Source organism: Dasypus novemcinctus, chromosome 26 (assembly GCF_030445035.2).
Source record: "Dasypus novemcinctus isolate mDasNov1 chromosome 26, mDasNov1.1.hap2, whole genome shotgun sequence".
Classification (NCBI taxonomy): Eukaryota; Metazoa; Chordata; class Mammalia; order Cingulata; family Dasypodidae; genus Dasypus; species Dasypus novemcinctus.
Window position 1 is genome coordinate 10,007,772 of NC_080698.1, and position 13,062 is coordinate 10,020,833.

Sequence of the window (13,062 nt, forward strand, 5' to 3'; positions counted from 1 at the left end):
CGCGGCCGCCAAGCTCCACGGCAGGCGCGGGGGCGCAGGGAGGCGGGCAGGGCTGCGCCGCGAGCCAGCCCGAAGCGCGCGGGTGTCGCGCGGGGGCGGGGCTCCGCGGGCCCCGCCAATCACGGGCGGGGTTGCACGAGGCGCAGGCTCGTCGCTGGGCGGGGCGGCGCAGCGGCCGGGGCTCTGCTGCCGGAGCCCGCGCGCCTCATCGCGAGAGCTCTGCTCGCGTCTGGGCAGTGGCGGCGGGAGGCTCGACATGGACGCTCTCCAAGACTACGTTTGGCCCCGGGCCACCTCGGAGCTCATGGTCCTCCCGGTCACGGGTCTGGAGTGCGTGGGGGACCGGCTGTTGGCGGGTGAGGTTCGGCCTGAACCGCGCGCTGCGGGGCCACAGGGAACAAAGGGGCCCCGAGGAGGGGGGCGGCCAGGGGGCAGCGGAGGCGGCGGCCAGGGGACCGGCCGGCGGAGGGCGGGGCCGGGCTGCAGCCGCCGCGGGACGTACGGGCGAGGCCGCGGGAAAGTGCGGGGCGAGCGCGGTGGTTTCGGAGGCTGGAGAGGGGCGGCGGGGCGCGAGTGCGGGCCTGAGGACCACCCCCCACCCCGAGGGGCGGGGGCGCGGCGGGAGCCGTGTCTGGCCGCTCGAGAAGGTGGAAATGAGGGCTGAGACCTTTCAGAGTAGCGCAGCGCCCTGGGATGCAGGGGGCGGAGTCCCTGCTGAGATGGGTGGGACCCGGGAGCTTCGGGGTCGGGCCGCTCGAGGAGGGCAGCGAAGTCTTGGGGCCTGAGAGCCCTGGAAAGTGGTGAAGCCACTCGCGATTGCCCGTGGCGGTGGTGGTGCTGCTGAGTTTTACAGCGGTCCCAAGCAAGAGCGCTGGGCAGCCAGGCGTTGAGTGAGCAGCTTCCATTCCTAGGAGGGTGGGATTCGTGTACGGGAGATGACCCACTGTTGATCTGGGGTGGGGGCTCCGGGAGCCCAGGGTTACTACTGTGGGCCAAACGGTCCAGGGTCCCTGGAGCAGGGGACAGTTAAAGCAGAAACTCCAAAGAAACACGGGCGTGAGTTAGGAGAAGGGGCAGAGAGTTAGCATGCCCAAGACCTTGGGGCTGGAGCACGGCTGGGCCTGGCAGGGGAGGGGGCTAGAGAAGTGAGCAGGGGCTGGATTGTCTTAGGCCCTGATCGGACTGTATCTGTAAGGGCAGCGAGAAGGCCTCGTTGCAGGTTTTTTTTGTTCGTTTGTTTTTGACAAGTTTTTATTGTGCAGTATTGGATATGGAAAAAAGTACAAAATGTCAACAGTCAGATGTGTACAGGTACGGGATTTCCAAAGTCTATACAAGTGAACAGCTTATGGTTCACCACAGAATGCATATTTAGACCAATACAGTCTAAAAAAGACTGTAATATTCACATGCTATTAATACATAAATAATTTGAGCCAAAATGCTCCCACTTGCAAAGCTAATTAATAGTTGAAAACAGGCTAAAAATCAGAATAGAGCACACCACAGTATTTCCTTACAGATCCACATTTAAGGAATATCAGCTCATTAGGTCAATACATTACAGAGCCAGGACTGGGCCTCAACTACTAACTAGCTTATACAGTTTCGAAAAACTGAAGTTCAAAAATGAGGTCATCGAATTAGAGAGAGAATACTTAATTAGAATTAAACACCGTTGAAGCTCCTAAAAGGTTTTAGCCTTGGAATTTACAAAAAGCTTAGTTATTTAGACTGGTTTTCAATTGTCGGTCTGTTACTCCCCCCCCCCACCCCCAAAAAAGGCTGTGTGTGTCAGATGTCTTTTGTAGCAGCTCCAACAAGGTATAAGATCTCTTAGTTTATTTTAAAAGCATGCGACCACTGTTTGACAAAAGGCTAAGAAACCAGAATATAAAACATAAATTTGAAAGGAAGTTAATACTGTCTTATCAACTTATCAAGCCCTGCAAATATTAAAATCCGTGTTGTTAAAGCATTTACCCTGGCTGAGAGTACTAGATTTTTTTTACGTAAAGATCTCATAAAAATAAACCGCTTAATTTTTCCAAGTCTGACTGACTGAATCTTTTGCTGTCACTTGAAAAATACTAACCTAGTTAGTTAAATATATTTCCAAAGTGGGTGAAGAATTATGTGGTATCACTTTATAACGAACAACTATAATATACTGAAGCACAAGCCTTTGTGTTCTTAGGAAAAGACGATCTTTGATGTGACATTCATAATCAAAGCTTGTTTAAAAAATCAATCAACACTGGTAAATTTAATAAGGTTACCTGAAACAAATTTATCTTTGTCCATAAGTTCCTAAAAGAAGGAACACTTTCACTGCAAACCAGGGTATCTAACAATGTCTGAAGTTTTATAATGCAACTAAAAGTCTGAACTGATATGTATTAAGTGGGCCATCAGTTCTCACTGGAGAGTTTTAAACAGGGAAATGACTTGGTGGGAAGTGCAGGTTACACGGCTTACCATTAAGCAATTTCCCCCATTCCTGTGACTTCCAAAGTGACTTTTATGTATTTGTCCTTTTTATAGCTGGCTTATTTACATATGTCGTCAAGGTTCATCAATGTTGTAGTACATCTTCAGAACTTCATTTCACCGCTGAACAATATTCCATTTTATGTATATTCCATAGTGTGTTTATCCATTCACCTGTTGATAGACACTTGGGTTGTTTCTACTTTTTTGTTATTGTGAATAACGCTTTTAGGAAAATTCGTGTACAGGTAATCTCAAGTTCCTGTTTTCAATCAAAGAGACTTTTCTATAGCTATAATTCAGGAATTCCATCCTCTGCTCTTGTAATCTGAATTCCCAGCCAAAGTACACAGTTGCCTACAAACTGAAACACCGCCTGCACTCAGGAGTCCTGCTGGGTAGCTCACCTTACTGGCGGGACCACCAGCCACTCAGCTGCCCAAGCCAGAGTCTCACTCACTCACCAAGCCAGTTAGGTACCAAGTCTGGTTGATTTTCACTTCATAAAACATGGTGCCTCTCCAGTTTGCTGTCCTTGTTGCCACTGCTCGAGGCCAGGCCCCCATGTGTCCCAGACTCCCTCTGTAGCATTCATTCTCTCTAGCCTAGTCTTGAGCCCTTCACTCCTGTTCCAGCCACATGACCTAAAACTCTTGTCCACCTCAGGGCTGTCACACCTGTTTCCCTCTGCCAAGAAAGTGTTCCCCCTACCTGCTCTTTCTCTGGCTGAGTGTCACTCATTCTTGAATCCTCACCTGGAACGTCGTGTCCTTGAGCAAACCTCCCCTGATGCTCAGCAGTCTGGTTAGATGAGACCGGGGTTCTCAGCCATGGCACTATTGCTGTTTTGGACCAGATACGTCTTTTTTGTGGGGGCTGTCCTGTGCGTTACAGGATGTTTAGCTGCATCTCTGGTCTCTACCTACTAGATATCAGTAGCACCCTGCCACCAGCCGTGACAACCAAAACTGTCTTCAGACTTTGCCAAATGTCCTGTGGGGGCAACATCCCCTTCTGTTGAGAGCCCCCAGGTTAGACTTTTCCATTTTACACTCTTCCAGCAAGCTATATAGTTCTTTCCCGGAACTTGCCAAAATCATATAACGATGCAGTTTACTTGTGCAAGGATACCAGCTAGGCCTCTGCTTGTCTTGTTCACTGCTCCAGTGTCTAGTTTGCTGTTTGGTTATGTTTGTTAAGTATTGACTTGGTGCAGACTGTAAATATTTGCAGCCCTTGCTGTACAGGTTGCCTTAGCAGGGTGAACCCTCCCTGGGGGAGGGAGGAGCAGGGAGGATGTAGAGGTAGATGACACCCAGCATGTGGAGACCAAAGCTGAGGGGTTTCCATCTAAAGTGTGAGAGTGGTGGGAAAAGAGGAGGTTGTGAATTTGAGGAATTCATGGTTGAACTAAATGGGAATGACTGACAAGGGAAACAAAGTGGGCACTAAAAGTCCAGCTGAAGCGGAGAGCAAGGATTCCCCAAGGCTCAAGACCGCAGGATCGCGTGTCCTTATATGTTCACAGGTGGCATGCCGGGAAGTCTCCTTTGCCTCACTTCAAGTTAGGTGGAATCTGATGTGGCTCTTTGCCTCTGTCTAGGTGAGGGGCCAGACGTCCTGGTGTACAGCTTGGACTTTGGTGGCCACCTGCAGATGATGAAGCGAGTGCAGAACCTGCTTGGCCACTATCTTGTCCATGGGTTCCGGGTGCGGCCAGAGCCCAGTGGAGACCTTAACTCGGAGGCCATGGTGGCTGTGTTTGGGAGCAAGGGACTCCGAATTGTGAAAGTTAGCTGGGGGCAGGACCGCTTCCGGGAGCTCTGGCGCTCTGGCCTCTGGAACATGTCTGACTGGATCTGGGATGCACGCTGGCTGGAGGGGAACATGGCCTTGGCCCTGGGCCACAATTCAGTGGTGCTCTACGACCCCGTGGTGGGGAGTATCCTGCAGGAGGTGCCCTGCACGGACAGGTGTACCCTCTCCTCAGCCTGCCTGATCGGAGACACCTGGAAGGAGCTGGCTGTGGTGGCGGGGGCCGTGTCCAACCAGCTCCTGGTCTGGTACCCAGCAGCTGGCTCAGCAGACAAGCCTGTGGCACCCGACCGGCGGGTCAGTGGGCACGTGGGTGTCATCTTCAGCATGTCTTACTTGGAAAGCAAGGGCTTGCTGGCCACAGCTTCTGAAGACAGAAGTGTCCGCATCTGGAAAGTGGGCGACCTGCGGGTACCTGGGGGCCGGGTGCAGAATATTGGACACTGCTTTGGGCACAGCGCCCGCGTGTGGCAGGTCCAGCTCCTAGAGAATTACCTTATCAGCGCGGGCGAGGACTGTGTCTGCCTGGTGTGGAGCCACGAAGGTGAGATCCTGCAGGCCTTTCGGGGCCATCAGGGCCGTGGGATTCGTGCCCCTCGCTGCCCACAAGCGGCAGGCCTGGGTGATCACTGGGGGTGATGACTCAGGCATCCGGCTCTGGCACCTGGTAGGGCGTGGGTACCCGGGCTCGGGGGTTGCAGCTCTCTGCTTCAAGTCCTGTAGCAGGGCAGGTACCCTCAAGGCCGTGACGCTGGCTGGCTCTTGGCGAGTGTTGGCAGTGACTGACAGAGGGGCCCTCTATCTCTATGACCTCGAGGTCAAGTGCTGGGAACAGCTACTGGAGGACAAACGCTTCCAGTCCTACTGCCTGTTGGAGGCAGCCCCTGGTCCTGAGGGCTTTGGGCTGTGTGCCATGGCCAACGGGGAGGGTCATGTCAAGGTCATCCCCATCAACACTCCAACTGCTGCCGTGGACCTGACCCTATTCCAGGGGAAAGTGCACAGCCTGAGCTGGGCCCTGCGTGGCTACGAGGAGCTCCTCTTGCTGGCATCGGGCCCCGGTGGAGTGGTGGCTTGCCTGGAGATCTCAGCTGCGCCCTCTGGCAAGGCCATCTTTGTCAGTGAACGCTGCCGCTATCTGCTGCCCCCAAGCAAGCAGAGATGGCACACATGCAGTGCCTTCCTACCCCCAGGCGACTTCCTGGTGTGCGGAGACCGTCGAGGCTCCGTGCTGCTGTTCCCCTCCAGACCAGGTCTACTCGAGGCCCCTGTAGTTGGCGGCAAGCCTGGGGCTGGGGCATCTGGAGCTGGTGGAGGCAGTGGTGAAGGTGGAAATGCCTCGACTGGGTGGGGCCCTGTGTCCACCCTCCCTTCACTGCACGGGAAGCAGGGTGTGACGTCGGTCACCTGCCACGGTGGCTACGTGTATACCACAGGGCGTGATGGGGCCTACTATCAGCTCTTTGTGCAAGGCGGCCAGCTCCAGCCAGTGCTGCGACAGAAGTCCTGTCGGGGCATGAATTGGCTGGCTGGGCTCCGCGTGGTTCCGGATGGGAACTTGGTCATCCTGGGTTTCCATGCCAATGAGTTTGTGGTGTGGAGCCCCCGCTCTCATGAGAAGCTGCACACTGTCAACTGTGGTGGCGGGCACCGCTCCTGGGCCTTCTCCGATACTGAGGCCGCCGTGGCTTTTGCCTACCTCAAGGATGGGGATGTCATGCTGTACCGGGCCCGGGGTGGCTGTACCCGGCCACATGTGATTCTCCGGGAGGGTCTGCATGGCCGTGAGATCACCTGTGTGAAGCGTGTGGGTGCCGTCACCCTGGAGCCTGAATTTGGGCTGCAGCCTGACGACCTGGAGTCTGACAGCAAAGGACCTGGCCTGACTGACATCGTGATCACGTGCAGCGAGGACACGACTGTCTGTGTCCTGGCACTCCCCACGACCACGGGCTCGGCCCACGCCCTCGCAGCTGTTTGCAACCACATCTCCTCGGTGCGTGCCGTGGCTGTCTGGGGTGTTGGCACCCCAGGTGGCCCTGAGGATCCTCGGCCAGGCCTGACTGCCCGTGTGCTGTCTGCAGGGGGCCGGGCCGAGATGCACTGCTTCAGCATCACGGTCACCCCGGACCCCAGCACCGCAAGCCGTCTTGCCTGCCGGGTCATGCACCTTTCTTCGCACCGACTAGACGAGTACTGGGACCGGCAGCGCCATCGGCACCGGATGCGGAAGGTCAAGGTGGACCCAGAGATCAGGTGGCGTGCACTGCCAGGCAGGGTCCTGGGGCGGGGTCGTGCAGGGCGAGCCCCACTGCTCCCGGGCTCGCAGGCAGGCTCCACCTGAAAGTAGCTGTGTGTCGTTGCTGCAGGTACATGTCCCTTGCTGTGTGTGAGTTCGAGCGACCTGGCCTTGGCCCCCTTGTGGCTGCAGCCTGTAGTGACGGGGCTGTGAGGTGAGCAGGGCCCAGGGGATTGGCAGACAGAATACGGGACTGGCCTCGGTGGGTTCTGAGCGGCGCCCCTCCCCCCGGCCCCCCAGGCTCTTTCTCTTGCAGAACTCTGGGCTGCGCTTGCAGCCGCTTGCTGAAACCTTCCACCACAAGAGGTGTGTTCTCAGAGTCCACTCCTTCACGCACAAGGCGTCCAACCAGCAGCGGTGAGAGGGGCTGGCTGAGGGTCCTGTCTGGCTTGGGTGGGGGCTCGTGTTGTACTCCCCCCGCCCACCACCGACCTGGCTGCCCTTTCCTGGCCCAGGAGGCTGTTCCTGTGCAGTGCAGCTACCGATGGCAGCCTGGCCTTCTGGGATCTCACCACCGTGCTAGACCCTGGCTCCACCACCCTGGAGCCGCCAGCAGACCCTGCCCTTCCCAGCCGTGAGTACCTGACATGCAGCCAGCGCTGCCCTTCCTGCTCCGTTTCATCCTCACCCACATAGCAGGCAGGGCCCTGACAACCTTTCTCTCTCTCCAGGGCTGGGCACCCCCTGCCTGACGCTCCAGGCCCACAGCTGTGGTGTCAACAGCCTACACACCTTGCCCACACATGAGGGCCACCATCTCGTGGCCAGTGGCAGCGAGGATGGCTCCCTCCACGTCCTTGTGCTTGCGGTGGAGGTGCCGGAGCTGGAAGAGGCCGCCGGGGGCGCTGAGCTGAGGTCCCAGCTGCGTGTGCTAGAGGAATACTCTGTCCCCTGTGCACACGCTGCCCACGTGACAGGCCTCAAGATCCTGAGCCCAAGCCTCATGGTCTCGGCGTCCATTGACCAGCGGTTGACCTTCTGGCGTCTGGGGCACGGTGAGCCCACTTTCATGAACAGTGCTGTGTATCATGTGCCGGATGTGGCTGACATGGACTGCTGGCCTGTGAACCCTGAGTTTGGGCACCGCTGTGTTCTTGGGGGTCAGGGGCTTGAGGTTTACAACTGGTATGACTGAGATGTTCCATGCTGGCCTGTGTGCCAGGTAGGGGCCTGCTCGCAAACCTGCTGGAGCAGGGATGCCCGTGCCCACGTGCCTTGAGAGGAGGCAGCCGCGGCCTCCTGCCCTTAGAGGAGTTGCTGAAGGTGAGCAGACTGCTGCTGGGCAGACTGAGAACACCCCTCCCACACCACAGCAGGCCCCAGCATCATTACAGAAGCTTATTTATTTTGGCATCAGGTCCTAACAAAACTGCGGGGGTGCTTTTATTTTTTTTTTTTGAGTCAGTTTGTGAATGTTTTCCACGTTGGGCATCTGGGGCCTCAGATGTAGCTCAGTGGAGGGAGACCCAGCATGGCCAGGCCGGCGTGGAGCACATCACGCACGGCCCGCAGGAGCTGCAGACGGGCAAACATCTGAGCAAAGAGGTGTGGTCGAGGCTCCTGCAGGAGAAGGGGTCCACTGCTCTCACCTCTGCTTCCTCTGCCTTCACCCTGTACCTCCCACGTACCCCCCTTGTGCGCTCACCCCTAGGATGTGTACACGGTTATAGTATGAGCTGAAATCCATGCTGAGCTGCACCAGGAACTTGCACACCTGGAGAAAGAGCCCGAGTCACTGGCCAACCCCTCCCTCTGTGCCCTTGTGCCCCAACCCAGAATAAAGAACAGAGCAGGCAGCGAGCGTCTGCAGTGCCTCACCGTCTCCGTGCGTGCAGTGACGTGGAGCCCTGGGGCAGTGCAGGCCAGGTCTGCTGTGTGGTTCAGCAGGTCTGGGAAAGGGAGGACACTATTGAAGAGCAGCAGCCACTCGCCCTGCAGGGGAGAAGGGTGTTGGGAGGGAAAGGCCCAGCCTCCTCTTCATGCCAGCCACCCGGGAGGGGAACTCACCTCCTCCCGTAGCAGTGAAAAGTCCAGGCTGCTCACTGGTGGGAAGGTAGGGTACAGACCTTGTTCCATGCTGCGCTTGTACCCATCAAAGAGTGTGGCGAGGCGTGCACAATTATACATGACAAAGGTGCCACTCTTGGTGCCCTTTGTGGAAACACTGCTCTCGGCCAGGGCCAGGGAGAGCTGGGAGACAGTCACAGCTTGGGGGGGGGAGGGGAGGCACCACACCCCATCCTGCCGCCCTGGCCCTGGGGGGAGCGTAGACTCACCTGACTCTGCGGGGCTGTGCTGAGCATCTCAAACTTGATGGTGGCCACAGACAGAACCCCGAAGATCTCTGACCAGGATGGGTCTGAGAGGACGGAGGTCAGTCAGTCAGTCTCCGAAGGCTGGAAACCATGAGGCAGGGCTGCAAACCACATACCCCGACCCAGAGCTCAGCCAGGGGTCTCAGGCGTACCGTGTGTCAGGTCCCCGCCGTGCTTGAGCGCTGCGGCCTTGCGCACCTGGGCATACCGGAGACTGCATTTTGAAGTGAGAGAGCAGGGCCGGTGGGCAGGTCCCACTAAAGACCCAGCCCCCACACCTCAACCCTGGCCCAGAGCAGCCTTTTCTTCCAGCATCACTCACTCGTAGTACTCGGGTGCAGTCAGGGTGCCGGGTGCACCAGCTATTTTGACTGGGCCACAGACCAGGTGTTTCTGTTAGGAAGAGGGCAGGGGCTCAGCCCAGGTGGTGGGCTGCTTCCAGCAGGAAGTCCCTCAAGGAACCCCCAATCTGGTGCCTCTACCCCACCCACACCTCAGCCCACAGCCACAACAGGCTTCCCGCCCTCAGCCAAAGCCCTCAAGGCAAGCCCCCTGGGACGCGGCTCAGCCTCCCCATGTTCCTAAGTGTTCCCTGGGAGGCACCCCAGGCCCGCCTGCTCTGGGGCTTCTGCACTGCTGTACTTGCCACTTCAAGCCCAACATCTCCTCTCAGGTCAAGCGTCCCTTTCTGGCCCCCATGGGGCTATCAGATGCTTTGGTGCGTTTCCAGATCCCTCAGAGGCTGGTGGCTGAGCTCCGCCATCACTGACCTACCTGTCGAAGAGGAGCCTGGCCATCCAACTTCCACCAGAGCAGGTCCAACTTCTGTTGCTGGAATTCTTCCTCGCAGCTCACCACATGTACAACCATGCAGTTGTCAGCACCAGCATCCCCGGCCCCAGCCTAAAGGGGAGGACAGTCACTGCAGGGACACAGGACCACCTGTGTTTACCAGAAGCCACCAGGAAATAAGTGTCACTAACCAGACCTGAGGAGCTGTGCGTAGGCCAGTGCCGCACAGCCTCCTGCAGCTCGGCCAGCACAGACAGCAGATCCTCAGTAACTGCAAGGACACAGACATGCTCAGCTGGCCAGGCATTGCGGGGGGCCCATCTTCCCTTCCCGCCTTGCTAGGCTCCAGGTCTTACCCAGACAGGTGTCCAGGTTGGGGTCATAGCCAGCTGCACACCCCTGCTCTCCCCACCAGCTCCTTTAGGCACACCCTGCCCAGAACGCCGGGGGGCGCGGCGCCCCCGTCTTGGAGAAAGGTAAGCTCGGCGAGGGCGCGGCTCCCTCAGGGCTTCGGCGGCGGCCGGGGTCTGCAGCGCGCTCCCGAGGCAGCGGGCCAGTCTACCCGCAGCTGCTGCAGGAAGGTCGGCATGCTCGGGTCCCGCACAGCGGGCACCCGGCACACTCGAACCCTGCGAAGGGACGGCGGTCGCTTCAGCCGAGCGGCTAGGCCCGCGCGCCCCGACTTCCCACCCCAGGGGGTTGCCCTAGGCCAGGGGTAGCCCCGCCTTCTCCCCTGCCGGTCGCGCGTCCCCGCTCACCCGCGAGCGCGAAGAGCTCGTGCCAGGTAGTCGGCCACGAGCACGGCGCGCAGCTGGCCCAGGCGGAGCGCCGAGGGGGGCGCCGCGCAGTGCCGCGCAGTGCAGGACGACTCGCGGGCCGGGTGCGGCGGGCGCGGCGGGTGCGGCGTAGGCGGCCACGGCGCCCAGAACGTGCTCGAAGACGGCGGGCCGCCGCAGCTGGAGCGCCAGGCCGGCGGGGGTGGGCGCGCAGCGCAGCACCGGCGCCACGCCGGGGCCCTGCAGGCCGGCCAACCGCACGGAGCACGCGCTCGGGCACCTGCGGGCGGGCGAGCGGGCGAGTGAGCAGGGCGCGGCGCCTCCCCCCGCCCGTCCCCCCCGTCCCCCCCCCCCCTCCCCCCCCCCCCCCGCCGCGCCTCACCCACCTGCCCCTCCCCGAAGCGGGCTTGCAGCGCGCGCCGCGGGGCCAGGAAGTCCCGGGCGCGGAGGTGGCGTGCGCGTGTCTCCTTGAACCACACGGGCCCGCCGGGCCCCAAAGCCGCGTTGAGAGCCTCCAGCGTCTCCTCGACTCCGAGGCGCCCTGTCGCCATAGCGACCGGAAGGGAACGGGAGGAACCGGAAGCTAAATATTTGGAGGCCGAACTTCCGGGAGAGGCGCCTGGCAGGGGCGGAGGTGGGGCAGCGGACCCCGGGGAGGAGCGCACCGCGGGGGACCGAGCGGGCCGCTTCCAAACTGCGCGCGCGGCACTGCCTCGGGAGGCTCACCTGTCCGGCCCGGCACAGGCCGAAATCTTGGGGCTCTCCCCGTCCAACCGCATTAACGAGAAGGGAAGGGACCCCCGGACTGGGCGGAGGCTCAGACAAGGGTCCCTGCTCTCCTCTTCGGAGCCTCCCATCTCTGTGTTTATGCAATAGTGTTTCCTTTCAGTTTTACACGTGATTAAAGCGTCAGACAACCCATGAGTTGTCACAGAAATAAGGCATCTAACAATAAAGTCACTTTCACGACCTACTAAAATATTCAGCTGTTTCTGGTTATTTGCAAGTATTTCCTTGCTGGAGATATGGGTTGTCTTTATTCCTGACAAATCTCAGTTAAAGAGATTTACCGGTTTTCTCCGTTTGATACGTGAGGAATTAGAACATGATGGTTTCCAGAATTATCAGCTTTAATGCTTCTCCTTTAACCTGGTGTGCTTCAACAGCTATCCTCGGCCTTCCTGATGTAGGCACCAATGGGATCAAGAGAAAGCCCCAGCCTCGGCTGGACCATCCCGCTTCTCTTTCTCCACCAGTGGGAAATGCTTTCCTCTGTCCCATGAAGCTTCCCAAAGGTTTTCATTTCAATGTAACGTCCATCTCCCGTGTCTTGTTTTTTGCTTTTCCTTAACAGAGATTGAGCCCGACTGCAGAGAGCTGGAGAAACCCGTGATCCCTCCTAACCAACAAGCTCAGAGCTTGGATAAGTCAAGGGGTTCCCAGGGGGGAAGGAGCAGGAAAAGCTTGGCAAGACCCCTTTCTGGGCTCGGGCTACGAGGCCTTGCTAGGAAGCGCCGAAAGAGCACTGGGCGGACACGATAATCCCGATGGCTTCTTGGGTGTCCACTCAACGGGAGTGATCGTGTCATTCCAAAGCGCTTTCCATTGCCGCAGGCGCGGCGCCTGCGGCAGCTGCTAGCAGAATTAGGGGACCGAGGCTGGGCTGGGAACTTCAGCTTCTCTTGGTCCACGAAGACGGTTGGGGTGGGTTTTTCCCCCGGAAGTGAAACGCTATCTTTAGCGAGCTGTGGGCTGGGGCAGCCCTGTGGGACTCGCCGCCATTGCAGACCTACCCGCCCGCCCTCTCCAGTGCTCCCCGGGGTTCCAGAGATGCCCACCAGCCCCGGTCCTTCCGTGTCTATGCCAGGCACCTCTAGCCAGATGGCGTACCTGAGGGAAGGGCGGAGACCAGAGCGGCCCAGTCAAGTTCGCCTGGGGATCAGAGACCACCCATCCCATCCGGGCCAGTGCGCTGCTCAGGCAGGAGAGCAGGGAACGAAATCCAAGCGCAGCTGGAATGCTCTGGAGACAACAGCTGCTTTTGGGATTCCGTTGCCCGCTGTCCAGCCGTGCGGGGGGGCTCCTGTCCCCAGGTTCCTCGCCCTGGGGCCAGACAAGAACCCCCAACTCCAGTCCCAGGAGGCAGGCCCGGGAGTAGCCGGTGAAACCGGGTCCAGTGGGAACGAGGCGATCACTTGGGCCCCAGAACAATGGGAGGGAAAAGTGGGGGCCTTCCCTGGGAACGAGTCCCGATCCGGATTAGATCCGCCAGGCAGGATTAGCCCTGTCGGTCCCACGCAGCCTGAGCCACTAGTGCGGGGGGAGAGGCGGAGGAGGCGGGGCGGGCATCGGGACCCGCCAAGAGGGAAGCGCGCCGCGGGGCCGGGGAGGAAGTAAGTCCGCGCGCCCGCCCCGGGGGCACCCAGGCGCCCGGGGCCCTTTGTCCAGCGACGCTGCCAGCGCCCAAAGGGCCAAGGACCGAACGGGCTCGCAAGGTAGTGGCGGGACCCCGGGAGCCCTTGTGAACCGGTCCCGACAAACCCACCGTCAAGCCCCGGATGTGTCGAACATCCCG

At 59.1% G+C, this 13,062-nt stretch overlaps 2 protein-coding genes across 2 annotated transcripts; one reads left to right on the forward strand and one right to left on the reverse strand.

The window, feature by feature from the left end:
• The first annotated feature begins 214 nt into the window (after nt 1-214).
• On the forward strand, nt 215-8,400 carry WDR6 (WD repeat domain 6). Its single transcript, XM_023586938.3, is given in 7 exon segments — nt 215-356; nt 4,094-4,899; nt 4,901-6,561; nt 6,675-6,758; nt 6,845-6,961; nt 7,060-7,178; nt 7,276-8,400. Coding segments are annotated over 7 exon segments (3,351 nt in total). The 5' UTR covers nt 215-256; the 3' UTR covers nt 7,740-8,400.
• On the reverse strand, nt 7,929-11,990 carry DALRD3 (DALR anticodon binding domain containing 3). Its single transcript, XM_058288620.2, is given in 15 exon segments — nt 7,929-8,164; nt 8,250-8,318; nt 8,423-8,536; nt 8,612-8,794; nt 8,881-8,963; nt 9,072-9,133; nt 9,242-9,312; nt 9,694-9,822; nt 9,903-9,982; nt 10,068-10,119; nt 10,121-10,340; nt 10,470-10,546; nt 10,548-10,742; nt 10,744-10,767; nt 10,874-11,990. Coding segments are annotated over 15 exon segments (1,644 nt in total). The 5' UTR covers nt 11,039-11,990; the 3' UTR covers nt 7,929-8,044.
• Nucleotides 11,991-13,062: the final 1,072 nt, after the last annotated feature.